Source organism: Trachinotus anak, unplaced genomic scaffold (genome assembly GCF_046630095.1).
Source record: "Trachinotus anak isolate AG129_WGS33_773 ecotype Australia unplaced genomic scaffold, CSIRO_AGI_Tana_v1 ptg000011l, whole genome shotgun sequence".
Classification (NCBI taxonomy): Eukaryota; Metazoa; Chordata; class Actinopteri; order Carangiformes; family Carangidae; genus Trachinotus; species Trachinotus anak.
This window is the reverse complement of record NW_027273862.1, coordinates 14586685-14614120: the sequence shown is the minus strand read 5'-3', so window position 1 is coordinate 14614120 and position 27436 is coordinate 14586685. Positions and strand designations below refer to the sequence as shown.

At 39.3% G+C, this 27436-nt stretch overlaps 2 protein-coding genes across 4 annotated transcripts; both read left to right on the top strand.

Moving 5' to 3' along the window:
• Positions 1-2164: 2164 nt before the first annotated feature.
• def8 (differentially expressed in FDCP 8 homolog) lies at positions 2165-15502 on the top strand. 2 transcript variants are annotated; one of them, XM_071488264.1, is made up of 12 exons: positions 2165-2305; positions 4600-4722; positions 7568-7662; positions 7761-7910; positions 9247-9388; positions 9613-9777; positions 10056-10183; positions 10894-11007; positions 11271-11351; positions 11869-12009; positions 12161-12270; positions 13974-15502. In XM_071488264.1, exons 2-12 carry the CDS (start codon positions 4614-4616, stop codon positions 14065-14067), a joined length of 1329 nt encoding a protein of 442 aa, XP_071344365.1. In that variant the 5' UTR covers positions 2165-2305; positions 4600-4613; the 3' UTR covers positions 14068-15502. The 2 variants fall into 2 exon arrangements, with proteins under 2 accessions (XP_071344365.1, XP_071344366.1); XM_071488265.1 differs by lacking the exons at positions 2165-2305; positions 4600-4722 and adding an exon at positions 6813-6984.
• A 285-nt stretch (positions 15503-15787) lies between these two features.
• On the top strand, positions 15788-27240 carry LOC139627478 (mitochondrial inner membrane m-AAA protease component AFG3L1-like). 2 transcript variants are annotated; one of them, XM_071488260.1, is made up of 17 exons: positions 15788-16021; positions 18218-18305; positions 18428-18487; positions 18580-18692; positions 19138-19287; positions 19400-19474; positions 20226-20350; positions 20455-20728; positions 20845-20982; positions 21195-21348; positions 21434-21541; positions 22941-23066; positions 23168-23278; positions 23700-23815; positions 23959-24159; positions 24565-24759; positions 25188-27240. In XM_071488260.1, exons 1-17 carry the CDS (start codon positions 15887-15889, stop codon positions 25413-25415), a joined length of 2397 nt encoding a protein of 798 aa, XP_071344361.1. In that variant the 5' UTR covers positions 15788-15886; the 3' UTR covers positions 25416-27240. The 2 variants fall into 2 exon arrangements, with proteins under 2 accessions (XP_071344361.1, XP_071344360.1); XM_071488259.1 differs by having other exon boundaries at positions 18215-18305.
• Positions 27241-27436: the final 196 nt, after the last annotated feature.

Sequence of the window (27436 nt, the reverse complement as noted above, 5' to 3'; positions counted from 1 at the left end):
TGGCTCGGGGTGGCCTGAGTCTTGGAGCTGAAAAGAGTAGAAGTTACAAGTCGAAGAACCCCTGTTCCAGTTTGCTGTGGCCCCCTGAGCTGCTTTAACTGCAAGTAAACCCATTACAAAAGCTAAAATGTGATTGAGCGGAACTATACGTGACCGATTGTTGGCGAAAAACTGGGGAACACTGAAAAAGAAAACTGGACTGATGCAGAATGCAGCAATGGTTCAGGAGTCGAGTGTGTGGCAGGAAAGCTGGGAAACACTAGTTAGGGACTGTAGATTGTCTGTTACGTCATGGAGGACTTCATCATGATGACCAGTGAGAGCGCACCGTGAAGCTAGTGCTTCATGGATTGAGCTTGTGTCTGGACTCTTGCTTCATGTTTGGTGGCTTGCTCTGTGTTTGTCCATGAGAATAGGACTACTCGTGTTGTGTAAATGTGTCATTTTATAAAAGAGCTGATTCCATCCTGCATCTGTATTTGCCTGTTTTAAATTCTGGCCAGTAGATGCCACTCTGTTAACATGAAGCGTCAAATGAACCTCGAACCACTTTGCTGGACTGGTTCAGTGCTTTAGAAGCTTCATCTTATCATCACTAGCAGAAACCGGCCACCTGGGACAGTTTCGGGAGTAGGGTGAACATGAAATGGGGCGTGCAGGGAAGAAGCAGAGCACAGCTACTAGCTTATGGACTGCCCACATACAGGGAATGGTCAGAAAACACGCCTTCATTCCTTTAAATATGGACGGCAAAAAGCATGATGGCCGCAGGGAAAGTACCTGGCTCTGAGCACAGGCCGCAGTCAGTAAGTTAATAGTCTGATCTCCTCCTCCTCATCATGCCAGTCCCCCCGAAATAGAAAAAAAAGACACAAAGACACTGTAAAAGAAGAAATGGTTTTGTCAAAATCTGTGAGGAGATACAGAGCAGAAAAAAAGTTCTGTTCCCGAACGGTGTGCGACACTGTATTTACACACTGTGAATGTTGCATGCTGGAGGTGGAGGTCTTTCAATGTTTTTGTCTAACCTCACCATTGATCTTTGTTCAGTTTTGATTCACATAGTCTTTTTTTTTTAACAAAGACAAATTTCTTCGGCACAAGCACAATTTTTTCAAAACTTGAATTTCTCATGCAGATTTATTACAGGTTTACAACGGTTGATTTGATACAACTACAAACCTTGGAATTATATGTAAACATTACTTTACAAGGTCAAATCGTTTTGACCCTAATTGAACCTGTATAGGTGTCTGGGATAAGTTCTTCCTCTGCCAGCTAGCTTTTTAGAGTTTGGCTGCACTTGTGCAGCTCATTCTTTCTGCATGTACCTGAACTCAAACATGACACACCTTTAGACTTTGTTCAGTGCTTATAAAACACTTTACATTCTTCAACCTCTTTTCCATTTCTTAATACTGCTTCAACTGATTCTTCATTCAAATTCAAGCCAGCACACACAGAAACTGTCAGTTTCCAGTGTGTGTGTGTTGTCTGCTGAAAAACCAGGCCTTGCAGGAGTGGTAAAGAAGGCAGAATGACAGAGCGGTGTAATTTTTTGGAATCTCAATATATATACTTGGCCTACTGTATTTGCTGTTGCCATTGAGTTGATATGTAAACATTTTAAGTCGCTGGCATCTGCCTAACTGATGCAACTGAGGAATCAAATGTCACTTGTTTTTTTTTTTAACACCCATCCTCTTAAAACCTTTTAATTGCATATAGCCTACCTCTGAATACCATGAACATTGTGATGTGAAATTTCCAGCACAAGTGCAGTCTAAGTCAGTCAGTGCTTATTATTAGATGTCGCAGAAATCGGATGCAGCGATATCAAAGGGGACGAAAAGTCGCACCGTGTCATGTAGCCAACACTTTGAAGGTGATGTTTTTCTCAGATATTCCGCTGGCGGGAAAAGAATATAACGCCAGTCTATTTTCAAAGTAAAAGTACACATTATTAATTTCTTAATAAGATAACCCTAGGACAAGAGATAGAAGCATAATTTTCTTACTGAACACAAAAACGTATCAAACGCAGTCTTCTATTCCACTTTAGTTTCTCTCTTAATCATATAAAGTTACTGCATGGTTGCAATGAAAGCTTTTTATTTTGAAAATATTAACCGGACATAGATGTTTTGACGGTGTGTTATGACTTGACACTTTTTGCCTTGTGATGCTGCTGATGACAGAGACAAAACAACACGGGCACCACTGCACATAATTAACCATACGCCTCGGCCATAAACTATATTTTGCAAGGGCCGGTTCCTTTATCATAAATAAGGTCAACAACGGGGTAAGTTTCCAAGAAAACCGAGAAATAACATTTGTTAAAATCTGCATCAAACCAACACATTATTGGTTTGTTTTAAGGGTAGTTAGCTAGCTAGCGTTAGCTGGCTTTTGAAATCTGTCTGTTGATGGTGTTGTGGGGTTGATTTTCTCCTGTGCTGTACATATTTAGCAGTAATACTCGCAACATAATGAAGGTCGCTAGAGGAGGAATCTCAAAGGCAACCCATAGTTGCTGAGTTGAGGCTTCAGTGCTTTTACTTGTGTTTATAACGTTGGTGTGTCTTTGCAGTGTTTCTGTTATTGACTCCATGTGTTGGTAAAAATGACATAGTCTTTTAAATCAGCTTTGCAGCCTGCTTATCGACGTTGTTACTGTTCGTCTGAAGAGAGCACAGTGATTTTCATAGTAGTTTTAGATTTTATGCTATTTTGGTAAATACACCTCCTCACAACACCAGGATGATGTATATAACTTTTCTTCATATACCAAAGCTCTTTAGCTTTTTGACGTTTTCACAGTGCATTCAGAAAGTATTCAGACCCCTTCCGCTTTCTTCACATTTTATTATGCTGCAACCTCATGCTAAAATCGTTCAAATTATTTTTTTTCCTCATAATGACAAAACAAAATGAAAAGTTATTGAACTGGGACAATTGAAATACCACATTGACATAAGTATTCAGACCCTTTCCTATGACACTTGAAATTTAGCTTAAAGTTACACCTGGGAAAGTTGATGGAGTAAAGTATAGAGATATTGTTAATGAAAACCTAGTCCAGAGAGCTCAGGACCTCAGACTGGGCCGAAGGTTCACCTTCCAACAGGACAATATCCTAAACACACAGTCAACAGACAATGCAGAACCGGCTTAGGGGCAACTCTTGGATTGTCCTTGAGTGGCCCAGCCAGAGCCCTCACCTAAACCCAATCCAACATCTCCAGAGAGACCTGTAAATGGTCTCCATCCAACCTAACAGAGCTTGAAATCTGGATCTGAAGAGATAAATGGTTGAAAAAATCCCCAAATTCACGTGTGCAAAGCTTGTCATGTCATACCCAAGAGGACTCAATGCTGTAATTGCTGCTAAAGGTGCTTCAACTAAATACTGAGTAAGTTCAGAATATTTCAATGTAATTCATTTTTCCTTTATAATCAATTTGCAAAAAAGGGCTTTGTCTCATCATTATAAGGTATTGAGTATTGATTGATGAGGGGAAAAAATTAATTTAAACACTTTTAGTATAAGGCTAACCAGATCAATCAGTGAGCTTGTTTATTTGCTCTTGCATGACTAAATGCTTTCTCAGTGCAGTGTGTGTCGAGGTTCCCTTTTATCATTTAACCCTCTCAGGTCTATTGCAGACCAGTTGCCTCTTACTTGTCCATTTTTGATAATGCATTTTTTTCACATGGGCTGTGGACCAGTTTCTGATCCTCTGGACATGGCAACACATTATTTAATTTTTTTAGCATTTGTAACAAAAAAAACAAAAAACAAAAAAAAGAGGTGGCAGTGAGAATTAAAGGGGCACGCCACCAAGTTCTCATGTCAAAATTGATTGACTAGGCAAAGGGAGTAATACACAGCCAGTGTACACTGGTATACTGTTGTATAATGTCCTCTGTGACTCTGGAGTAGCTTTGTAAAGTGTTTCCTTGGAGGGTACAGTTTTTAAGAGAAAGGCTGTCTTATAACACAGGGGTTGCATTTTAGGAAGTGAAAGATCCAGTGTTTCTCAAGCTTGACCTATGCTGAGAAGTAGGGACTAAAAGGCAGGATATCTTAACTTCTGCTGCATAACATTTTGACCATTGTTTTTAACATCTGTCTCATGCAAGTTCCTCAACTTTCAAATATAAAACTAAATTGCTGCATTGCTGATTTTGGACATACTGATTTTAATCAGGTAAAAGGCATGTGTATGATACAGTCTCCCTGGTATGTTTACAGGTGCCAAAGCAGCACAATGAGCATACCAGAGCTTTTCAACCAACTGTAAAATAATACACTGCTTTCCATGCAACGTGTATTTTATACATTTACTTCATGACACTTGTTTGGTCCTCTGATTGAGGTTTTATTGTCCTTGTACAGCTTCCTGATCACTTAAGAGCCGTGCAGTTTAATTGGGATCTGAATAGGGAAAACACTGCACATTAAGCAATAACCATGCTGACATGTATCTTACTTCCATTAAGAGATGGCCTTCTTCCTACTTCAAATTATTAACACAAGTGAAGAAAAATTAACAAACCTCTCATTGAGACTGTAATGCATGTTGTCTTCCTTAGATGTAGCCGATGAAATGGAGTATGATGAGAGACTTGCACTTTTCCGCCAAACCCGCCTCAATCCCTTTGATCGGGGAGAGGAAGAAGATGGTCCTCAAGGAGGAAAGACGCCCCCACAGCACGGTAAAGTCTGCCAAAGTTCTTTACTGGCAAATCGTTTCACAACCATCTTAAGTGTAGAGTATGACCTCACTTTAAGGTTGCCATCACACCTCTAATGTAGTTCAGTTCAATGAAAAAATATACACTGTTGTCTTTGGGTTTGAGTCTGTCTTATGTAAACTCTGATTCATAGCTAATGAAGCAAGAGGTATAAATGTGGACTCATTTGGACATCATTTATTGGACCTAATTCATCGGACAGTTTTGGTGACTGTCGTCCTGCAACATCAGCGCTACAATGACCCATGTGGACAAATGAAAACAAATTGCAGTTTGGTGACTGATAGCAACACATACTGCATTCTCCCACACCTTATGGGATCATTTATTTTGATCCTGAAGAAAAAGCTGGTTCGCAGGTGAAGAGCATTATTAGTCAAGCGTGAAAATGGACCTGAAACGCTACATCACACTATAAGAAACTACCAAAACACATGAAGTAGGACTCAAGCACAGCACAATTCTGTTTCTTTTTTCAATTCTGACCACATTTTAGTTTCAGGTGTATTTTGGGAACCACCTCAAATGAAGTTCTGATGTGTATATGTGCAGCTGATAAAATTGTGAGGATAAGAAACAAACACCTTTCATTCCTATCTTGATTTTGCTTTACCTTGGCTTTGAAGGAAGTCTGTTTAGTCTGCTTTTATTTCATTTCAGTGCTCTGTTATGCTCTGAAACGGTGACTGGTTTGTGAAAAGAGGCCAATCGATTTGGAATTTTATCAGTCATTTTTGTGTAAAAATAACAAATGTCCCCTGCCTGTGGTCTGTCCTGAGCAGGATAAACTACTCAGCTTTCCTTGAGGAGTTTGTTGTAGGAACATTAGGATAAAGATAAAACATTTTATTGATCTATGGGTGGAAAGCTGGTCTAGTAAGCCCCCTTACAGAGCTACCTTAAAGTTTTTATCTATATTTCTCTTACTTAACACATAGGGGCTGCCGTAGGAGGTGTTTTGTGCTTTATCTGTTATCTGCCAAAAATGTGAGCCTGCTCGTTGCTTAGATAATGTCACTGTGGCACACTCACTTTATGGGGCAGACACATAAAGAACAAGAACACTGGGCTGTCGTGACTAACTCTAAGCTTATGGAAAAGGAAGTTGGAAATCCTGTGGCTGAACGAGAGGAAATGAAAAGCATAAGTGCAAGCGGTACGATACTCACATTTCCTGTATTTTAGGATTTAGGAATTATAAAACCTTTTGTCTGATTACAATCATTGTGACAGGCAAGCCTGACACAAGGCTAGCCGAGCTAATTTCACTGGTGTCGTCTGTGTTTCTCTGCTTCGGTGGCTTCTGTCTGTCTGGCGCTGAGAAGCTCAATTCAGTCAACATGTTTTCGTTTGAGGTGTATGCAGGTAACAACAGCATTTGTCTACATTTTTTCAGGAAGATGGAGAATAGGTTTGGTAAAATATGTGATGAGCATGGTTTATTATGTATCATTTGTAACGTATCATGATAAAGCAAAGGTTTGTTTGACTCTTCAAATTTTGTTTCTCTCCTCCCTGATTTTTTTGACTCCCGAATTCAATTTTGCTTGATTTTCACATTTTTTTTTAAATTTTCCAAATTAAAATTTCAGTCATCATAGTCCATTTCAGGATGCACTGTTGAGACCTAGTAGGTAAACTTGGGCAGATTAAGACCTGCCTGGGTAGATCAAATCACTTACTGATTTTTGGCTACACAGCTGTCTGAGTTGTGTGCGCCTCAGTAACTCACTAGCTTCTCTGTGCACAGCTGTCTAGACAGACAGCATTTTCTAATAGCCTGCATGTGAGGCTTTTATTAAATATCAGAAAATTATACCGACTACCCACAGTCTGCATGTGAGGCGTTTAGAGGACATCTGTAAATTGTAACTACATGAGGGCTACATCCACACTTCTATACGTTTCGATCTCCGTCCAGACAACTGTTGTAGCTCCGCATCAGAAACGATCCGCGTCCACACTGACACACCTGAAAACGCACAGGTGACCATTCACCTGCACCGGGCACGCCTGAGCCGGTGTAAACAGGAAGCGGATTGTCTCCTCTCAGTTGTATTAGTTGTAGTTGCAGTTGTAGTAGTCGACAGTAATAAGACGGAGGTTTTGGTCCGTCCAGACTGCAGCGCAACCCCGGAGCTCTCCAACTAAAACGGGACCAGCAGCGTTTCCTATACGCTCCGTTTTCGAGGCTCGGAAACTCCGGAGTAGTACGGACGGGAGGTGAATACGTAGCAAGAGAGATGCTTTTTAACATGAAAACGTAGCAGTGTGGACGCAACCCGAGTCTCTGCAGGCTCATCGGGAAACACGGTCACCTCTGTGTTCATTCTCAACCTGTGGAAAACACTGAATGAGGATCAGAGTCATTTCACATTTGTCTGGACTTTGCTAGATCAGAGCAGATACACAGTCATACCCTTCAACTGTGTGGTACCACAGATGAAGCACATTTCTGTACGAAAATAATGGATAGTAGTAGCAGTCTGTATAGCATATCAGCACTTCAAAGTTAATTGAACTTAGTGAGAATCACACTGTAGGTGTCTGTCTTGTCAGCTGGCTTGGTTACACATTACCAGAACTCATAAGACCTGCGATTCCCTCAGTCGTCCGTTTTAATGGTTTTGTCCTTCAACAGTTCTTGAGTGTTGGGTCTTGAATGTGGGAATTTTCTTGAGTGACCACAGTCATGTGCGTGAAATTAGCACGCATGACTGAGTGCACTTAAAAGACCATAGTTTGAATGCTTACAAGAAGAACAGTGCTTTATACCACGTTGCCCTCTTTTCTTTTCTTTTTTTAGAAGCAAGACCTGAGCTGTTCTCTGGGAGCAGGACCCACAGTTCAGATCGGACAATGGACCTTGGTCTAGCTGAGGACCACTTCTCGAGGCCTGTGGTAAGTAAAAGAAAAACTTAGAGCACTACACATAAAAAACCTTCATTTTCTATTTACTATATGTTTAGACATGCTTTGCTCTTTTTCATCTGTGTCAGGGTTCTTTTGTGGCATCTGACATTGAACAGCTGAAACTGGCCATAGAAGAGTGTAAGAAGCTGATCTTGGAGCTACCAGAACATTCGGAGAGACAGAAGGACACTGTGGTGAAACTTATACACCTTCGCCTCAAACTGCAGGAGCTGAAGGTTAGAACTGAGGAGTGAATACATGAATGGATAACATGATGTCGTAGTTGTTGGTGCTGGCTAAGGTGGAATTAATTCTCATTTCTTAAGAGGCTAATTTAACTTGCATGTTTTTGAGTTTGTGGAATGAACAGCTGTGCGTGTGTATGCTATGTTTATGTAAAGCATGGCTTTTTACTGTATTTCTGGAGAGGCATTTCTTAAGATTAATACTGTATTCAAGTGAATTCGGAAAATGTAGAATTTAGGGGTTAAGGATACTCTAATGGTAGCAACAGGTTTTAGTTTGGAGTTTGGAGTAACTACAAAGTGGTTAATGAATGGTAACAACACATTTCAAATAATGCCTTTCTTCATCGATCAACATATCACTTTTGGGCTCTTAGCTATTGCCCTCTGAGATAAATGAGAGCGAACATTGCAGACATTCTTGTAGAATTATAGGTTGATAAACAAGTTCATGAAAGTCAACAACTTCCTGCAAAACCTCCTCAGGTTTCAAATAGCATAGTTTCTGTTTCTCTGGATTTTATTTAAATAGCACAAAGTAAGTAGGTTATTTAGTTGAATGCATTTTATAGAAAAGAGAATGTTTTTTATTTTATGTTTCGTTTTGGAGCTGTGTTCCTAAGAGCCAGGCCTAGCCCTAGTGTTTTCGAGACCCAACAATTTCTCTGCCTTCACGAAACCTCACTGATAAAACAATCTAGACGGCATGCTGGTAATGTGTCAGGCTGATTGCTGTAACCAACTAGAAATGTTACAGTATGTTGTGGTAACACTGATGCATAAAAGGAGCTTTTTCACGAATGAAGCCACAACCATTAAGGGATGTCAGCAACCATAGATTAGTAAAAAGAATTCAAATCATTTAGTTTTTTCTGAGCATCCACATCCTCTATATAGAGGGTTTAGGTGGTGTCATTTTGAACCACATCATGTGAAGCAGCTAAATCTCGTGTCCAATGCTGTAAACTATATGGAATTTTTCCCAGAGCACTTTATGTTGTACAATAACACAGCTGTATGTTAAATTCCCATGTGATTTAAGTCTAACAGAGTTGAACAAGTTTTGTCTAGGGGATAGAAATTTGTAGAGTAGAACAGATGGAATACAGCATATTTCTATTTTACTGTGTTTGTATCAGATCACAATTTGTAGGCAAAATACACATAATAATAATAATATGAAAATCTTATTTAGTCTACGAGGTGTTGTGAGTGTTTCAATCTACATAATTTACATTATACCAATACTTTAACAACCATACATGAACTGTGTTACTACTACTACTACACTTGGTGAATTTTGTTTTTGCACTTTGTCCCTTGAAAGGACCCTGAGGAGGATGAGCCCAATCTGAGGGTCCTGCTGGAGCACCGTTTCTCTAAGGAAAAGAGCAAGAGCGTGAAACAGACCTGTGACAAGTGTAGCGCTATCATCTGGGGCCTTATTCAGACATGGTATACATGCACAGGTGAGACACTCTATCCAATATATCAGTATATCCAATATAGTTTTGGGTTTTTGGTGCACACAGTGCAATACAGTACATGCATACAACATGAAGTTATAAAGTGTAATGTGCCACTTTTTCAGCCAATCAGACCGAGTGTTAATTTTTATTGACTTAATAATGAGTTAACTGGTTAGAACAGAAAATAAATGTCGTGTCATGTGATTATCCATTTCCTCTCTCAGGTTGCTACTACCGTTGCCATAGTAAGTGTATGAACCTGATCACTAAGCCCTGTGTGAGGTCAAAGGTCAGCCACCAGTCGGAGTATGAGCTCAGCATCTGCCCTGAGATAGGACTAGACCGGCAAGACTACCGTTGTGCAGAATGTCGCACACCTATTTCACTGAGTGAGTATGAATAGACTGTGTTGCTTCATGTTTGGCAGGTTGAAACGGGGGAAACAGGTGATCTAAAAGCAATATGTAGACTAATTTGAACTGATCAAAGTTTGCTTGATAGACATATGCACACACATTTGACATAGGACATAATCTTCAGCAAATTTAGTATCTAGTACATATCTAAATACTACATATTTAATGAGGCTGTTTATAAATGTATTTAAGTACTTCAAGCTGTCTTTTGTTTCATTGTTTGACTGTACTGTGCAAAATTTATCTGGTAGGGGGCGTGCCAAGTGAGGCCAGACAGTGTGACTACACAGGCCAGTATTACTGCAGCACATGCCACTGGAATGACACGGCTATTGTCCCAGCTCGTGTCATTCACAACTGGGAGTTTGAACCACGCAAGGTATCCTCAAGAGCTATAGCAACATACACTCCACATGAAAAACCATCCCTTCATCTTTTATATATCAATCTATGAGAGTTCTTGTCAAGTTATAACCCTTACAACAGGAGATGTGGGTTTACTGAACATGTGTTTAAGCAGGATTTTATGTCCTTTCAGGAGACTGCAGTCATACTGTATGTTATTCTCTGTTTGTCACTGTTGATAGAGACTCAAATCTGCAGCTGTAGTCCTATGCAGTATTGGTCAATGATAGAATTACACACACAATTATATTACAGTACCAAATAAACTTTAGGGGGAAATCCACCAATATCACATGTCAAAGTGAATGTACTAATCATAAAAAGTACTACTCAGCCCATGAAACCATGTATTCTGCCCTAGTGGAGCTTTGCCAAGTTCAAAGAAGTTACTCAAGGGCAGTCAGCTAAATGTTGTTTAAATATCATCATACATTTAATTGCATTTCAAACTTTAATAGAAATGCCTGTCTATAAAAGCCAGTCAGCATCTGACCTACTTTGAAGTTTAACCCAGGTCAGGAGGAGTGTGGTGAATCCAGGTCAGATGATGAGCTTGGACCATCCAGGCTGTTCAGTAAATCATGTTTAAGCCACGTAACACCGAGTCAGTATGAAAGGTGCATTTATGTGTTCTTGTGGGCATTTTCAGCCAGTTTTGGGTCTGACAGTATGTCTCCTTTTCAGGTTTGTCGTTCGTCAATGCGTTACCTGGCCCTGATGATGTCACGACCTGTTCTGAAGCTGAAAGAAATCAACCCGCTGCTATTCAACTTTGTGGAGGAACTGGTTGAGATCAGGGTGGGTAGCTTTACTCTTTGTGGAGGCACTGGTAAAGACCCAGCAAGAAATTGTGGAGTTTGAACTAAAGATACTCTCAGGCTATATGGCCTATATAAAACTTTGTCACTATGCTTTGCATCAGGTGTGGCTATGATGAAAATCGGACACCTTTTGTATCAAGTACTGCTAGCTCATGCAGTGAAAGAAGAAATCAACTGCAGGTGTGTGCATTAGGTGAGACTGACAGCAATATGTGTGTTAATATGTGTTTTCCTTTACAGAAACTTCGTCAAGATATTCTCTTGATGAAACCCTATTTTATTACCTGCAAAGAGGCAATGGAGGCTCGGCTACTACTACAGGTCGGCATCTTTTTACAATATCTATTTACCACAATTTAAAATGACTTGTGCAAGTGAAATGTCCTCTACACTGACATATGTAACCCATAAGTAATTTGTTACAACAGCACCACTATGTGGTGGAAGTGGAGAGCTCTCACTGAAACGAGAAATGTGTTCCTAACATATGCTGGTATAAAACACAGAGACTCTGGGTGGGCTTAGTCAGTCTACACAAATAAACCTGACTTGTCTATTTTTACTTAAAGTTTAGTATCAGGTCAAAACCTTGCAATGTGTGCATTACCATTTGTTAAATTCCAACAGACAGGAAAGTGAAAAAATTACCAGAAAATGGTAAAAAGAATGTTTTAATCTTGGTTTGTTGGCCACTACAGTATGACCTCATGAAATTGTTGAATATTGTTTTCTCTCAGCAAGGTTAGGTCTCATTGCATGCTAGTTGCTTGCATATATATCTATTTTTTTTAATATATGGTTTCTATAAACAGCTTTCCACTGTGTTTCTGTTTTCCAGCTACAAGATCGGCAGCACTTTGTGGAGAATGATGACATGTACTCACTACAAGATTTGATTGACATCTCCAGTGGCAGACTCAGCTGTTCCCTTACAGAGATCCACACTACATTTGCTAAACACATCAAACTAGATTGTGAGGTGAGCTCATATGTAAAGCACAAAGCACAAAGTCTGATGACACTGCTGATTTCTCTTTGTCAGTGTCATTAGCTAAGATTGTAGTGATTGTGCAACATTCCCAAAACTCTGACATTCTGTCACATTTCGTGTGTTTTGCATGTATGTGCAGCGTTGTCAGGCCAAAGGCTTTGTGTGCGAGCTGTGTAAGGAGGGAGACATCCTGTTCCCTTTTGACAGTCACACCTCAGTCTGCCACGACTGCTCTGCTGTCTTCCACAGGTTAGTCACCAACCAGTTAACTATGTGATTGTTAAAAATATAAATAAAAACAGAATGCGATGATTTACAAATCATGTTAAGCCATATTTAATTGAAAATAGAATAAAGACACACATCAAATGTTGAAATGCTGAACTGTTATTGTTAAAATATATGATCAATTTGAATTTGATGCCAGCAACATGTTTAAAATAAGTTGGGACAGGGGAAAAGGCAAAAACCTGGTTGAATATCTCCCAACCTAATTAGGTTAATTGGCAACAGGTCAATTAGATGATTGGGTATATAAAGAGCTTCTAAGAGAGGCAGAGTCTCTGTGCAGTAAAGATGGGCAGAGGTTCACCACTCTGTGAAAGACTGTGTGGGCAAATAGTGCAACAATTTAAGAATAATGTTCCTCAATGTAAAATTGCAAAGAATTTGGGGATTTCAGCATCTACAGTTCATAATATCATTAAATGATTCACGGAATCTGGAGAAATCTTTTTGTGCAAGGGACAAGGCTGAAAATCAATACTGGATGGTCATGGTCTTTGGGTCCTCAGGCGGCACTGCATTAAAAACGGACATGATTTTATAGTGGAAATCACTGCATGGGCTTGGGAACACTTCTGAAAACCACAGTCTGTGAAAACAGTTCGTTGCTTCGTTCTCAAATGCAGGTTGAAACTCCACCATGCAAAGAAGAAACCATATCTAAACATGATCCAGAAATGTCGCCAACTTCTCTGGGCTCGAGCTCATTTAAAATGGTCTGAGGTGAAATGGAATACTGTCCTGTGATCTGACAAATCAAAATTTCTAATTGTTTCTGAAAAATCATGGACACCGCATTCTCTGGGCTACAGAGGAGAGGGACCATCCAGCTTGTTATCAGTGCACAGTTCAAAACCCAGCATCCGTGATGGTGTGGGGGGGCATTAGTGCCCATGGCTTGGGTAGCTTGCACATCTGGGAAGGCACCATTAATGCTGAGCGATATATACAGGTTTTGGAGCAACATATGCTGCCATCCAGACAACGTCTTTTTCAGAGGAGGCCTTGCATATTTCAGCAAGATGATGCCAAACAGCAATCTGCATGGATTACAACAGCATGGCTCCGTAGTAGAAGAGTCTGGACACTAAACTGGCCTGTCTGCAGTCCAGACTGGTCACCCATTGAAAACGTTTGACGCATGAGACGAAAAATACGACAAAGGAGACCCTGAACAGTTGAGCAATTGAAATCCTGTATCAGGCAAGAATGGGACAACATTGGACACAGTGGTAAATATGCCCTAGTCCCAACTTTTTTGAAACGTGTTGCTAGCATCAAATTGAAATTATTCATATATTTTTCATAAAACAATACAGTTTCTCAGTTTCAACATTTGATATGTTGTCTTTGTTCTATTTTCAGTTATATATGGGTTTACATGGTTTGCAAATCATCACATTCTGTTTTTATTTACATTTCACACAGTGTCCGAACTTTTTTGGAAATGGGGTTGTACTTTTAAACTGCATCCAGAGACATAAGAAAGGCAGTAATGAGTTTATCCCACTTTGCTAGTAGCAAAATAGCACAATTTCTCAGACAGCAAACTATCACTTAAAAAGGATGACCAATGCATTACTCAAAAAGACACCATTACTAAAATGTATTATGTAACAAATATTTTTGGTCGTTGTTCTCTCTCTCTCTGTTGTATGTCTGTTTAGAGATTGTTACTATGACAACTCCACAACTTGTCCACGATGTGCCCGAATGACTGAGCGCAAGCAGGACGACGTGTTGGATGTGAAAGATGCATAACTCTGAGGAGGACCACATGATGTTACTGGATGTTTGCAATTTCCTCATATTGTGTTATACTCGATCAAGACAGTCTGAGAGAAGACTAGCTTTTCATCTTCGTCTTTGGTTTGTTTTGTGCATATGTTTATACTGTAGTGTCTTTATCTTCTCGTGCACTACATTATGAAGCAGGGTACTTCGAAACCCATCTGGAAATTAATATATATATATTTTTTATCAAACTTTTTAATTCACACTAAAACTAGATGTACTGAAGACTGTGCAGGAGTGCTCCTGTGAGGTATTCACATCAGAGTGTGTGGCTTGTATAAATGTACAAAATAAATGCCCTACAGAGAAAAGCTACCTTGTAATTAGCTGATTATGCATACAGGAGTTGTATATTAATTGTTACTGCCCAGGATACATGTGTAACCATGTACTGAGCAGTCATTTCCAAGTTTATTAGGTCATATAAGATAATCTTACACTAAAAATGCATAGTGTTTAATTAGCTTATAATAAGAAATGAGTTAAAGCTGTGAGACTGCGTGGTCATAATATCACTGGAACTTCTTTTTCCCCTTACTTACACATATTTCATCATCAGTTTATTTCACAAGTACTATCCTTAAAGCCATCCATACCTGTGTTATATACCTGTTTTCCTTTTCTGTTGATCTGTTTCACAATGTCTTAAAAACATTTCTAGGCCTTAAAGCAATATTTCTTTTTAGCATCCTGTTTCCACCTTACCACACAGTATAGGCCTGCTCTGAATTTGTTAATTTTTCAATTAGCCACCCTGGATACTGGGGAAAAAAATCTATAGCTTGTAATTGTTTGACAAGAAAGATGTATATACAATCAATAAAAACATAATTTGAAATATAAATACTTGTATTGGCAGCAGTTACATAATTAAAGCATGGATTACCAATACATTTTCCTGTAGGGAGAACTGTCTAACTGGTAAAGAAAAGGAATATGGGAGTTATATGCTTTTCCATTTATTCAAAACTGTGAACTCTTTTCAGACGGTTTAATCTGTGTTTAATCTGGTTCAGTTTAGTGCAGTGTGTAGTAAATAGATGTGAATATTCATGAACATTGTGTGCCTCAGATTGTCAGGTAATATACAGCTGTTATCCAAACGTGTTAATACACTTAACCTTCATGTTAATGGTTTTCAGTCTTGAAGTATCTGTACCACATTTTGTCCAGCCAGAGATGACAAATATGTTAAGTGACACGTTTGGTAATGTGTAAATGTTGTTCTTAAGTACTTGTTCAATGAGTTTTGGCTGTGATATCTGTCAGCATGATGTACTGTATTTTTTTTTTTTTTTTTTTCAAACTAATGGACATACATGGTGTTGGCTAAACCCATGTCCTGTTGTAAAGGCATGTGGAGTACAGCATGAATAAAGTAATGAAGTTCATTAAGGCGGCAGTATTGTGTTATAGTCATGTTCAGTTTTCACCTATTCTATCAGTGTTGGGACAATATTGAGACAATATCGACATAATCCGCTATGGCAGAATTAGTGTAACCTGTTCTTTTTGTAAATCAGTGAGCTGCAACATGATGATGACTTTATGAACTATTCATAAAGTCAGTTTAACATGTACCTTAGAAAATCAGAAACGAACTCGTCAGAGGGGCCCCCTGGTATCTCAACAGATAACACATCCATGATCTCAAGCGAAATCTCGTTGCACTTTCATAACCAAAGTCTCGCGATACTGCGGTGATGGTTGGGTTGTGGGTGCATGGTACTTGTTGATGGCTCGGCGCACAGTCCCGTGAGTGAAGCGGAGGGACGAAGCTGACACAATGGGCCTCTTCTCTGTCAGTATCGGGCCCTTTCGGAACCGCATGAGGACGGTTCGGACGTGGAGCCGAGATTTATCGACAATTTCCGCGACTTTTTGCAGCAGCAGCAGCAGCAGCAGCAGCGCTCTCCCGTCGGTACGGTGATACTGTCATTGGTTTATTACATAAAGTTGCTACTGTCTTCTAAAAAGTATCTGAATGCAAACTTGTCTCTACAGTATTTATATGCGTTGGACAGCTGGCTATTGCAGGAGTTGTGTAACTGTGCTGGAGGTCTGTCGTGGGAAAGAACAAAGTGTTCCTGCGTGCAGACAGCAGACCCCCTGCCCCCCTAAAGAAATGTAAATAAACAAACTGCAGCAATGTTTGTGTGACATTCTTCAGTTGTTTGTATTCTCGCGATGTGTCTGTTTGATAATGCTGAGTTTAGAAGTCGATTTCCTCAGTGTCATGTTTTCTTTGAAGGAGGCGTGGTTTATTTGCTGGGGAGGGGGCCCATGCTTGTTCAGTCATATTCATTCATTCAGTCATTCATTTAATTGCATTTACCTTTAAAAATGGGTTAAGCAAATATTTGCAGACCTGCTTATAAGTTGAATATATATTGAAAGTTGCTTGTGCGTGAGTTGGCTGCTAAAAGTATTGAACATTTTGAATTGGAGGTTGGATTTCTCAGTGACAGGAGTTTCAAAAATACCTTGAAGATAAGAGGTAGTCTAGGTTCACTGGCTGAGATGAGGTATCTTACACTTCTGATCTGCTTCAGTACACCTTGTGTTATTTTATTAAAGAACAATCAAATCAGAGGAACTTAAAAGTTCTGACTGTGAATGTTTTCTTGATCATCACCAGATAAAGAGCTGCACTTCAAAACTGAGTACTGTGCTCCAAACCCTATTGTCTGAGTGAAAATGTATTTGAGGTAGTGTATATTGTTGGTATCAGATGAACAATATTTTTAATTCGCTCACACTTCTTTTAAAACAAAACTATGTAGTGCATTGAGTTTTCTTTTATTCTAACACAGTCCATGCACTGTGCAATTTTTGTAGGATTTGTTTCTCTCTGCTGGACTTTGCAAGGGAAAATGTTCAGCTGACACACTGACAGGATGATATTATTCACCGTTATTGGGTTATTACATATATACTGGTGTTGGTTTCTATGTGGGCAGATATGGGCAGAAATTGCCAGCATTTTTATGTTCATTTGACTCAATGTTTTCTTAATTTATTTTGTTTTTATTTAGTCCATATTTCAAACTATCTCAAAATAGTTTCTTAAAGACTTAACTTTTAAAGATGTGTAACAAATTAAAGGAAAAACCTGAATAAATAAGTGGAGAACCATAAGATGGCAAGAGGAAAATATCTAAGTGACTTTGAAAGAGAGTTCATAGTTGGGGCACGGATGGCAGTAGATACAAAGTTGTTCTGAGTGATCACGTTTACCCGATCATGAAACATTTTCAACTTGATGGGAGTGGCCTCTTCCAGGATGACAATGCCCCCAATCCATAGGGCACAAGAGAGTCACTGAAATGTTTGATGATTATGAAAATAATGTGAGTCATATGTGTTAAGAAAGTGCTTTCCACCACCATCATCAAAACACTAAATGCGGGAATGTCTTTAATGGTGTTCATCCCTCCAGTAGAATCATTGCCACAGAGCACTGAAGCTGTTCTGGCAGCCTGTGGTGGCCCAACACCTTACTAAGACACCTTATGTTGGTTTTTCCTTTACTTTGTCACCTGTCTGTATGTTGATTTGTAAACAAAAAAAAAAGATCAGCTAACATAATTTTTATCATTCTCAAATATCAGTAATGGTATTGGCCTCAAAAATCCAGGTCCAGTTGTATTCTAATGATAAAGTGTGTAACTTTTAAGACAGTTTTCTTTCATGTTAAATCTGCAAGGGTGACAGATACACAAGTAAATACCATGTGAACTGTATAGCACCCGTTCAGTGTCAAGTATAAGTGAGTTATCTGCACCAGTGTTGTAATGACTTAATAAAATTAGGTTAACTGTGACAGAGTCCAGAGTGCTTGGGTTATAATGAGATTTCAGTAATCCTGTAAATAATGTTGTTTGGAGTTGCTTGGAAAAAACATTTTGCAGGGCAGATTTCTCATGTTAAGATGAAAGCTATAGGGCATGATGGAAACCATGAGATTGGATTGGATCATGTTTGCATTTCATTTTGTGTTAACATTTTACATTAGGTGTAACAACATCTGTTACATGTAAAAAGTTGATTTCATATCTCTCTGCCTTCACTGCTAACATATTCATTGTACCTTTTTTTTTTTTTTTTTTTTCAGAAGACATCATTAATCCAAAGGAAATGTGGAAGACTTTATCAACACAGTTTCTCACTTGCTCGGTTACTTAGCTCAAACAAACCACCAAGAGGTAATGTACCTCCTACTGCTGTTACTCTGTATAATGTAGCTAAATGAGAGTACATGATGAACTAAATCTTTTTAGGTCAATATTCGGCATTTGCACTTAAGTTCGTTGTTGAATTTGTTTAGGTTTTGAAAAGTTTTTCCCAAAGAGCGAAGAAAGCACTGGTGTCAGTAAATCATCTGAAGGTGAGAAGTGTGTCATTACTGGAAGCTCTGTGTCTATGTCCTCTCATCCCAGTCCTGCTGCAGCGTATGATGTGTTCTCTGTTACTCTTTAGATGAAAATACTAAAGAGTCTGTGGGAGGGGAAGGGCAGGACCCAAATGACGATGAGGACAGAAGACGGAGAGGAGGAAAAAAGGAAGAATCACACTGGTGGACACAATTTCAAGTGCGAATAACTGTCTTTTCTTCACATTGTGCAGCTTCTTAAAACGCACTACACACAAACACCAATAAAGTGGAATGTATTCACTAAAATGCTGAGATCTTTAAATGTAAAGTCTAAGCCAGATTTTGCTCATATTACTCATTGGTGCAAGTTGCATTCTCCATAATTTATAAAAAAAAATAAACACAAATAAGTGTAAGCTGATTTATTGTTGTCAGCCTTTTTAAAAATTCTGATGTTGAAATTGATATTTTTCATAAATTGTGTAGTACCATACCAGTGACTAGGATGAAAAGGAAGCTCATTGTTTCAAGAGGCAGCATACTTCTGCCACAGTGTGAGAATAGTCGCTTATTATTTATTTGCATGTTGACAGAGTCTCTTGCAGAATCAACTAATCAGTCCATCAACTCTCTCTCTCTTTCGACATTTCTTTATTTTACAGGAAGTTTTTCCCTTGGATGAAAAATTAATACGGAATCTTGCCATCGGTGCAGCAGGCATGGCCTCAGCTTTTCTGTACTTTTACTTTCGAGAGACGGGGGTCCAGATCTCCTGGAAGGATTTTGTGCATCACTACTTGGGCAGAGGCTTGGTAAGGGGAAGAGATTTGTGTTTTAATATCCTCTGACTTTGAGTGTCTCTTATCTCTCTATGTTTGTGTTTGCAACCATGTGGGCCAATTGGATCTTGTGCTGTCTACACAGGTGGATCATCTGGAGGTTGTCAACAAACAATATGTCAAAGTCATTCCTGCTCACGGAGTGAATACATCAGAAGTGGTTAGTTGCAACAGTGTTGTAATGACTTAATAAAATTAGATTAACTGTGACAGGGTCTGGACTGCCCGGGTTATAATGAGATTACAGTAATCCTGTAAATAATGTTGTTTGGGGTTGTTTGGAAGAAACATGTAGCAGGACAGATTTCCCATATTAAGATGAAAGCTTGCGTGCATGACTGATTCTTATCAGCAGTAGAAATCATGTTTCATTTCGTGTTACCATTTTACATTAGATGGAACAACATCTATTACATGTAACCTCCCAGTAAGATCTCAGGCTCTAGTGCAGAGTAAATCCGTTTAGTTTTACTTTTCTTACAGCTTCCCCCAAAATATACAGGTCTGCACACTTTTATATATCACTTCGGTCCTCTTTACGTATGTGCACGTGGGAGATGAACCAAGTAGAGAAAACCAGGTATTATGGGCAATGATCATAATGGAATATGACCATAATGAACAAATACAAACATATGTGATTTTGGACCAGACCTCTCCTCTGTAAATGAATTGCATGTATCAACCAGGAACAATGCTAAGAAAGGTACTAACAAATGCTGAAACATAAAATAATCAAGAACATGCATGTTTCCTTTTACACATTCCCATTTGTTTCTGTTGTTCAAATAAAAATTCAAAGACTTTGCTTTATACTCAAAAAGCACAAAACTTGCTACATGACATTTTGGAAGTATATAGCTCTATATACTGTATGTTACTACATGTTCTGCGTTGTCTGAATGTTTCAGAGCTATTTGTGGTTCAACATTGGCAGCGTTGACTCATTTGAGCATAAGCTGGAGATGGCCCAGCGGGAAATGGGTCTTGACTCCCCACACAAAGTACCTGTATTCTATAGCACTGAAAGCGACGGGTGAGAAACCAGAATTTTCATATTAAAGCAACTTGAGTCCTGTGCATACTGGGTTTGCTCCTGTGGATCCTGGTATAATTGAATGTCTCTTTCTTTCTCCACAGGACATTTCTTTTTAGTGTTCTCCCAGCCTTGCTGCTGGTGGGCTTTTTGCTTTTTGCCATGCGGCAGGGACCGATGGCAGGTGGACGTGGAAGCAGGGGGCGAGCAAACCCATTTAGAATGAGTGAGTCCAAAGCTAAGATAATCAAAGACAACATCAGTGTGCGTTTCAAGGATGTTGCAGGCTGTGAAGAAGCCAAACTGGAAATCTTGGAGTTTGTCAACTTCCTGAGGAATCCGCGTCAGTACCAGGACCTTGGAGCCAAGATCCCAAAGGTCACTATCACTGTTGTTTTCATTTTGTGCTAGAGTACATAGCACAAGAGAGTGTGCTATATAGTATATAGTAAATACAACTCAAATTTCACATACTGTAATATCTTTGTTCTCAGGGTGCAGTGTTATCAGGGCCACCTGGAACTGGGAAGACCTTGCTAGCCAAGGCCACTGCAGGGGAGGCCAATGTCCCTTTCATCACCGTCAGCGGCTCAGAGTTCCAGGAAATGTTTGTTGGTGTGGGACCAGCAAGGGTCAGTACTGGACTGAATGCAGGATTTAGTCAAGGAGTCTGGAAACTGAATGATGGCTCACATGCAGTCTGTGCTTGTGTTTGGCTAAATCATCTGTAATCCAATATTTCTTTTCATTTTACAGTCTTGAGGATATATACAGGCCACTGTACCTTTTCTTTGTGAATGTTAAAACCATTTTTCTGACTTTTCTTTGCTCTCTATGGTATTAGATAAGGGATATGTTTGCCATGGCTAGAAAAAATGCCCCTTGCATCCTTTTCATTGATGAGATCGATGCAGTGGGCAGGAAGAGAGGCAGAGGGAACTTTGGCGACCAGAGCGAGCAGGAAAACACCCTTAACCAGTTGCTTGTGGAAATGGATGGTAGGCAGTAGTTTTACTTCTTTCAAAGTTTGGAGCTTTCTGCCAGTCCTGGTGTAAAATTTCAGAACACCTCTTTTCTTTACAGGGTTCAACAGTAGCACCAATGTCGTTGTTATGGCTGGCACCAATCGAGCTGATATCCTGGATCCAGCTCTGATGAGGCCTGGACGCTTCGATCGACATATATACATAGGTATATACATACATAAGTGTAGCACTTGTCTGTTGTCAGTATTTTGAGCTGAGTATTTCCACTAATTTGTGGCTCTCTTTTTTGTTCTGGTAAGTGGCTCATGAATGACATGTATCCTTTATTTATCCTATTTGTGTTTCTTTGGACTTGGACTGGGGTTTTATTCTTATTTTCCCTATTCTTTCCCACTGGTGTATTATAATTCCATGTAGATGCATGGCTGTATTACCATGCCACCTCAGTAGTCAAGTGCAATTCAGTGGCACTAATGTGCTTGCAGACCCAGATTTAACTTCACTAGTTTTTATGCCTCTGCACTGGCGACAGCCACGGCCTTAGGCGTTATATTTTTAGGTTCTCCGTCCGTCCATTTGTCCGTCCCATTCTCACGAACGAGGTATCTCAGCAACGCCTTGAGGGAATTTCTTTAAACTTGGCACAAACATTCACTTAGACTCAAGGATGAATTAGTTTAGGTCAAGGTCACATTGACCTCACACAAGACTTTTTGGCCATAACTCACAAATCCATACACTAATTATGACACAATTTAACACAAATGTCCAGTATTAATGATGAAGTGATCAACTTCACTGTCAAATCATAATGTTCTGCAAAAACAATGATGGCCATTATTCAATGCTGTGACTCAGGAACTGGAGATTTCCTGCAACTTGGCAGAAGCATACAGCCGTGAGGTGGTAATTCTAGTCTTTTTGCCTGCTTCAGATGGTTTATATTTACCATCATTCATATGCTTCAAGCCTATTAGATTTGCTTATGTTCTGTTTTTCGCACCTGTTCACTTGTGTTGCAGGCTGTGCGCTTTTATCTTTTTCTTTGAAATGGTTGATCTTTTTCTGCCTGCTAAGATCTAATTTGCTTTGTGCCAGCAGTGCTGGACAATGGTGGGCAGGGCAGTTTTCTCCCAGACAAAGAAAACTGGGTCAAAATGAGAGTGCTGGCTTTCTATAAAGGAAGGATTAGATAACTGGAGGCCAGCATCAGGGATGGGACACACCGATCCTCTCTGTGTTGTTTACTTTCACTTCTCCCTTTGTCTTTCTGTGGTTCCATGGAAACAGTAATGTTGAGATAAAGTTGCTTTAAAGCAGTCACATTTCTAATTAATGTTTGATTAGTAATCAGTTACATAGCTTCTAACATCATTATGTCACTCATTAAAAAATATGTGGGTTTAGCCTGCATGAATAATGCATTGTGTTAACATCTTCTTATCAGGCAACAGGTTCAACCATTCCCTCAAGATTCAGATCATATTGGTCCTTCAAATGCTCCTTCACACACACTCTTCTACCTTTTATGTCATTCCCAGCTTTCAGTTTAAGAAAAGATTTGTAAACATCAGAACATTCACTAGGCATTTTTTTTTCAACAGGCCCACCAGACATTAAAGGAAGGGCATCAATCTTTAAGGTGCATTTAAGACCTCTGAAGTTGGACTCCAGTATAGAAGTCGAGGTTTTGGCCAGAAAGCTAGCTGCACTAACCCCAGGTTTTACTGGTAAGAATAAGAGATATGTGATTACGTTTGCATATGTACACACAACTCGGTCTTTAGATTCACAGTCTGATTTGATTGTGGTGTCTTCTTGTGTGTCTCAGGGGCTGATATTGCTAATGTGTGTAACGAGGCAGCTCTAATTGCTGCACGCCACCTCAAGCAGCATATCAACACTAATCACTTTGAACAGGCAATTGAAAGAGTTATTGGAGGTAAGTTAGCAGCCACATTAATATTATAACAGTAATCACAGAATGACTGCTGGGTGTATGTTATACACCAAAGAATTGGTCTTGAAACAGTAAGTTTTGCTAAACATTTCTGTAATATGAACTTTTGATAAACTTTATACTCTCAGTTTATATTGATTCATTTTTGATATTGATCTACAAATGTGAATTTGATGCTTTGATTTGAGATACAGGCTGTTAATGTAGTAACTTACAGTATATCCTAATATCCTAATATATTAGAGTGTGATTTCATGCATTTCTCAAAGATAAAGTCTTTAGCTCATGTCCTAACCCAAAGACATCTACTGTATGTTTAAGGAACACATAAACCAGGATAAGTTACCGCTTGTACAAAACACACACACAGTGCTGTTTTGTAAAACATTCTCCTTTTTCTCAGGTCTAGAGAAAAAGACTCAGGTACTGCAGCTTCCAGAGAAGACTACTGTGGCGTATCATGAGGCCGGACATGCTGTGGCGGGCTGGTTCCTAGAACATGCAGACCCCCTACTTAAGGTATTCAAACCATTTCCTACCTGTTTTCTCCTGCAGTGCTGTGTGACTACCTGTATAATCTTTTTTTTAATCATCTTTAGTCAAAGTAGGATCTCACCAAATGATTATATTGATTATAGATTGGTTATAATGCACTCCCTTAGGTGTCCATTGTTCCCAGAGGGAAAGGTTTGGGTTATGCCCAGTATCTGCCTAAGGAACAGTACCTGTTCACCCGGGAGCAGCTGTTTGACAGAATGTGCATGATGCTGGGCGGTCGAGTGGCTGAGCAGGTTTTCCTTCATAGAGTCACCACGGGAGCGCAAGATGACCTCAGGAAAGTCACACAGTCTGCCTATGCACAGGTAATCAACACATTTAACAGCGAGCATGCTCATGGCCATGCTTGCTGTAATTGCAAGCAGAAGGCTGTAAGGTACTGTATGTGATTCTGGATTCAAAGAGTTGTTTAATAGTGCAGTGATGACAAATATGAATGCCTAAAAAAGAGGAAATAGAAGACTACAGTCGAAGATTAACAATTAGTAAGTTTTAGGTCTGATTTTCTCAAAAGTATAGCAGCACTGTCAGTGTATTCTTCATTATTATTTCAGTGGAGCTCCAAGAGCAAGTAGTGCCTTGCAGATTTAGTATATAGTCCTGATTCTTTGTGCAGGTGCTCAGTTAAAAGTCACTAAACTTATTCAGTGTTTACAGACTATAACTGTTCAGTTCCCTCTTAACAGTGCCCATTTATCTTCATATTTTAGGTTGTACAGTTTGGAATGAATGAGGCGGTGGGTCAGGTTTCCTTTGACTTCCCTCAGCAGGGCAACATAGTCACTGAGAAACCCTTCAGTGAACCTACAGCCCAGCTTATAGACCAGGAGGTGCGCTTGCTCATAGAGGCTGCCTTCCAGCGAACACTTCAGCTTGTCACTGACAAGAAGGAAATGGTGGAGAAGGTGAGAACTATTTTACCTGTGAGAACTGTTGGAGAGAGGTAGAGACGAGGAGTGCCGTCCGCCAAAGCAGCTCACCAAACAGCATGATGCAGCAACTGACAGCTCCTTTGTGGTTTGCTTAAATGACCTTTTTTTTTTTTAAAAACAATCAGCATTGTGAGTAAGATGGGCAACATCAGCTCCCTAAAGTTGAACAACTAGTTGTGCTATTAAAATAAAAATCATTGTTTAAAAAAGACTACTATTACTAATACTATTAGTTGCAACTATTACTGCTACTGCTGCTTCACAGCCTGTTTTGTGTCTTGAGGGTGAAAGAAAACTCTTCTTAAAGTACGTCTTTAGTAATAACACATCCTGTTTATTGCTTTACTTAATATTGTTAATTCATTAAAATGATCGTTTACTATTTTTGACACATGTTGCAGGTGGCAAAACGTCTTCTAGAAAAGGAGATTCTAGACAAGGCTGACATGGTGGAGCTGCTAGGACCGCGTCCATTTCAAGAGAAGTCATCATATGAGGAGTTTGTTGAAGGGTTGGGGGAATTTGAAGAGGACACCTCTCTTCCTGAAGGGCTAAAGGACTGGAACAAGAGCAAAGGTGATGAAAAACACTTGCAGAATCAGCAAAACAAATCAGCCCTTTACCTGTAGGTGGACATGCTGCCTCAAAACAAATATTCCACTGGATTCAGTTGAATATTTCTGAAGTGCAGCACCGTCGGGTGAGAGGAGGCATGGTGATGTGTTGCACAGGTCTTTAGTGACCAAAATTATGCAATTTGAAAAACGTTTATTGTAGTTTTTATATTCCAACGGGAATTCCAAAAAGTCATAATTAATTTTAGGACATTTAAAATCCAGTGAGGTAAAGCCCTTTGAACGGTGCCTTTTGTGGCTTACATTTCACTAGAGGTGCCTTCTATACTCCCCTATCACACTCTGATGCAGTCCTTTAATGCAATAACCCTGACCAACATGCCACAGTTGGCAGTCATGGTTAGGAAAGTTCTTGAAAAGAAAGAGAAGGACTCACCTGACCTTATGTGAAAGGTACATTAGTTACATTTGTAACTTGGACAACACACCGTGCTGGTATCATATGATGGCATCATATAGAGTTACGTTTTATTCTGAGGCTGGGTTCTCAACTTTACTAGTTTCAATTTCAGTAGGTGCTTATTCTTAAGCCTGTGGTACAAATTTCCCTAAAACAATAAATCTAATGAAGATGCTTCCAGTTTCAGCCACCACTTCGTTATGTTGGTGGCTGAATATGTAGTATGTGTTTTTTAAACTGTCTTTACACGGAAGTACAATGAAGACATTCTTACACTTCTTGGATTTTTCCCCAGCTTCCATTCATCAATACATTTAATTCCTGCATAGTCTTCCTGCAGACTTCAACGTTCCTCCACCTTGTTATCATTAATTTATCAGTAAAGGCAGCTGTTAGAGGTCAGTGTTTCTAAATCTGTGCACATATGACACGTTACAAATATTTTTTGGATCACATGTATTGATGTAGACATCAGTAACTTGAGTTGATAGTTAAACGTAGCACTGGAGACAAGCTGAGGAAGAATCAAATATTTAAATATGGCATACCACACACTGCTGCAGATTTTTAACTCTTCAGTCACACTACCTCACAGTCTGTGTGTTACTGCCTCATAAAATATCCTCTGAACTATTCATTGGTTTCAATAGTCACACTGCACTCTAGCTATGCTAGACTTTCAGCTGTGCTTTATGGGGGTTAAATATGGATAAAACAGAAGAGTAAGTGTTCAAAATAAAGTGAGGCTTAATTGGCTTTTTCATTAATGCAGCCCTCTCCCTCTAGGACATTGAAACCCTCCTCCAACATTTATTAATGTGACAACAAATTGCTCCTATTCAGGAAATCAGTCTTTCAGTCAATGTTTGAATGATTTCCTAATTATGAGCCAACCAAGATAAGCTAGATAACTATTCATGTAGCATTCTCATTTGCTGTATTTGAGAACCACTCCTTGAAGGGCTTGTAGCGCTGTTAACTAAATGTTAATAGTCTATTAATTATTAGGCCAGATGCTCCTGTGCTGAGTAAACAGGTTTAATTTAAAAAAAAAAAAAAAAAATACTTGAACTCTTGCTTTGCAGTATTAGCAGTCGGCTTTTTTAAAAATTTGAATCAGTTTGTCCGAGAGATGGTTAAAAGACCTGAACCAGCTTGACACTGCAACATCATTTGTCATCCAGAGTTTAAAAAAAAAAAAACTAATAAATGATGAGCAAGCTGGTTGTATATCAGGGTGTACAATAAATATTATGTGTTTCGTGCCTGGTTGATACTGTACTGTTTTTGCTTGATGAATATTCCTCTTTACATGTCAGCAAGGATTATTGGTTTTACATTGAGATGTGAAGACAAACAAAAATATGAAATGTGAGGTTGTTGTGGATCACACCAATATTAAACAGTTTTTATACTCCACTGCTTTGTCTAGTTTTTTTTCCAGTGTTTTCATTCCAATGTGTTAGACCAGCTTCTTTTAAGGGATAATTTACTCACTAAAAATGTCATGATTCTTGTAAAGTTGTAACATTTTATTGTGGTGTTAGTGTGCGCCAGTCTTATGTGAAACCTTAATTCATGTTAATACAAAATTGAAATGAATGAAAAACGTTGA